The 2500-nt window shown below is 41.6% G+C and overlaps 2 protein-coding genes and 1 pseudogene across 3 annotated transcripts in view; 2 read left to right on the top strand and 1 right to left on the bottom strand.

Annotated features, from left to right (window-relative positions):
* The window catches only part of LOC137997490 (oncoprotein-induced transcript 3 protein-like), a 61328-nt pseudogene that overhangs the window by 710 nt on the left and 58118 nt on the right, over positions 1–2500 (top strand).
* The window catches only part of LOC137997487 (uncharacterized), a 132643-nt gene that overhangs the window by 114680 nt on the left and 15463 nt on the right, over positions 1–2500 (top strand). The gene's annotated exons all lie outside the window — the stretch shown is intronic.
* LOC137994897 (uncharacterized) overlaps positions 468–2500 on the bottom strand; it is a 3985-nt gene continuing 1952 nt past the window's right edge. The window contains exon 2 of the mRNA XM_068840479.1: positions 468–1764. Coding sequence (XP_068696580.1) covers positions 681–1751 — 1071 coding nt within the window. The 5' untranslated portion in view covers positions 1752–1764 and the 3' untranslated portion in view covers positions 468–680. The remainder of the gene's footprint in view (positions 1765–2500) is intronic.

Raw genomic sequence — 2500 nt, 5'->3', positions numbered from 1 at the left:
GAGAATAAACTCCTTTGTTAATTTTTAACCTGGGATTAGCGTTAATTGGCTTTTGAACAACTGGCCCTTGGGTGGAGAGAGGCATCGTGAGAGTTTTAAAACTAGACGAGAGGTACTTACCTTGAAGTGTAATTGTAATTCTCTGAAGATACACGGAGCATTATAAGATAACTCTGCATTCCTCTTCAGTACTTGAGGTCAGCGGTCACACTTCAAAGCAACCATTGTCCTGCAAATGCACCATATATAAGCAGCCTAACGCGTGACACAAATCCATTCTCCTGGAGTGCAGACTGGCTGAGGTCCCCAACACAAAGGGTGGGATAGGCATAAGCCAACACAGAAGGGTGGGAAGCATTATCCCATAATGCTCCGTGTATCTTCAGAGAATTACAATCACACTTCAAGGTAAGTACCTCTCGTCTAATTTTAAAATTCTCTTTCGATACACTCCGCATTATGGGATAACTGTGCGATTTTAAAGAACCGAAGCCAGGGGAAAAAACAAAAATATGTGATATGATAGAAATGAGTGCTTTAATTGTAGACGTGATACAATGGTCTGTACATAAATAAACGTTACTGAATATCTATGATAATACCAATCTGCCTGCTAATGAAGAGGGATTGGTGTTATAGACATTGCGATTATAGAAACGATTAAATGTGCGTTCTGATGATCAGTCTGCCATCTTCACAATTTCAGCTAAAGATGCGCCCCTTTGATACAAAGCAGATGTAGATGTACCCCTTACACTATGTGGTTTGAATAAACTAGTGTCAATGCCTGAATCAGTCATAACAGTCTTAATCCATCTACCTAAAGTAGATGAGGAAACAGGCTCGTGTGGTTTAACATGAGAAATGAACAACTGAGATACAGTCTGCTCCCCTGACTTGCGCAGGTGTTGCGTACAATGAATATAATGTAACAGTGTCTGTTTAGGGCAGAGACTGAGGTTAGTGGGTAAGGATGGAATGGAAACTTCTAAAGGTTTCTTCCCAGGACGAGAAGTCTTTGTTCTGGAACCTATGACAAATTTGATCTCATCCTCATAAATAGACATATTGTCTAAGTCCAATGAGCACAAAGTCTGTTCTCTCTGGGCCGATACCAAGGAACAAAGTGTCACAGTTCTCAAAGTTAGTGCCTTTAAACTAAGACTTTGGACAGGAGGTTGTGCAGCCAGGTAGGATGTGAGTTGGGAAACATTCCACGTAAACGAATATCTAGGAGATGGAGGCCTTGAAACAAACACTCCTTTTAGACATCTAGAAACATATGGGTGATCTCCAAGTTTATCATCCCTAATCAAGTGGAGAGTAGTGGATATTGCAGATCTGTAAGTGTTCAAAGTACTATAGCTCTTATCCTGGTGGAATTGTTCAGCCAAGAAATTAACTAAATGGACTGCATTACCCTGAAGGGCATTGATGTGCCTCTGATCACACCAGCTACTCCAAGTCTTCCATACAGGCTTGTACTGTTTCTCAGTCCCTCTGGTCCATGAGGCACAGATGAGTTCAGTAGCCTGTCTCGAAAGTCCACCTGCCTGCAGCTGTTGGCTGATAAGATCCATGCGGCAAGTTGGAGTCTGTTGTGCAGAGGATGAAGCTTGTTGGAGTGAGCCAGGTGTAAGAGTTGAGGATCTTGAGGTAGAAGTATTGGTTCTCAGAAGGAGGGGGTACCAGCTTTGCGTTGGCCATACTGGTGCAATTAGGAGAAACTGGTCCACATGCTCTCTTTCCATCTTTTCTAGCACTCTAGGGATTAGACAGAAAGGAGGAAAAGCATAGCATTTAAATGGTGTCCATAAAGTACTAAATGCATCTACAGCATAGCAGTCTGGTTCTGGATGCCAAAATATAAAAACTGGTAATTGCTTGTTTAGCCTACTGGCAAACAGATCAATGTCTGGTTTGAAAACCAAAGAGGACAAACGCTGGAAGACTGAAAAAATTTAGTGCCTATTCTAGCTTGTCAGAATTTTGCCTAGACATGACATCTGCTACTGTATTGTCAACTCCCGGAATAGATACTGCAGAAATGTACACCAGTTCCAAATAGTTCTAGACAAAGTATTTAAAGAAGGGGACCTTATGCTGCCAAAATTATTGATACAAGCTACTGCAGTTGAATTATCCACTTTCAGTCTGATGTGTGCAGCAGACTATACTGCGGAACAAATGACTGAAGTGCGTAAAAAGCAGCTAGTAACTCAAGGTGATTGATGTGAAGATCAATTTCTGACTAAGACCACGGTCCACCTGTAGCAACACCGTTACAGTGGGCCCCCCAACCAGTATTACTAGCATCACTTTCAATGAATAAAGAAATAGGCATTTCATGCAAACATTTGCCATTGTATTGGTCTAAATTGTCAATGACCCATGCAAGATCTAGCTTTGCTTGATCACTGATGGTAACAGTATCATCAAATGAAGCCCCCAGGTGGAGTTGATGGGACTGACAAAACTCAATTGATTTGTAATACAGCTC

Source organism: Montipora foliosa, chromosome 3 (genome assembly GCF_036669935.1).
Source record: "Montipora foliosa isolate CH-2021 chromosome 3, ASM3666993v2, whole genome shotgun sequence".
Taxonomy (NCBI): Eukaryota; Metazoa; Cnidaria; class Anthozoa; order Scleractinia; family Acroporidae; genus Montipora; species Montipora foliosa.
The sequence above is the reverse complement of the archived record's forward strand: the minus strand, read 5'-3'. Positions and strand labels throughout refer to the sequence as shown.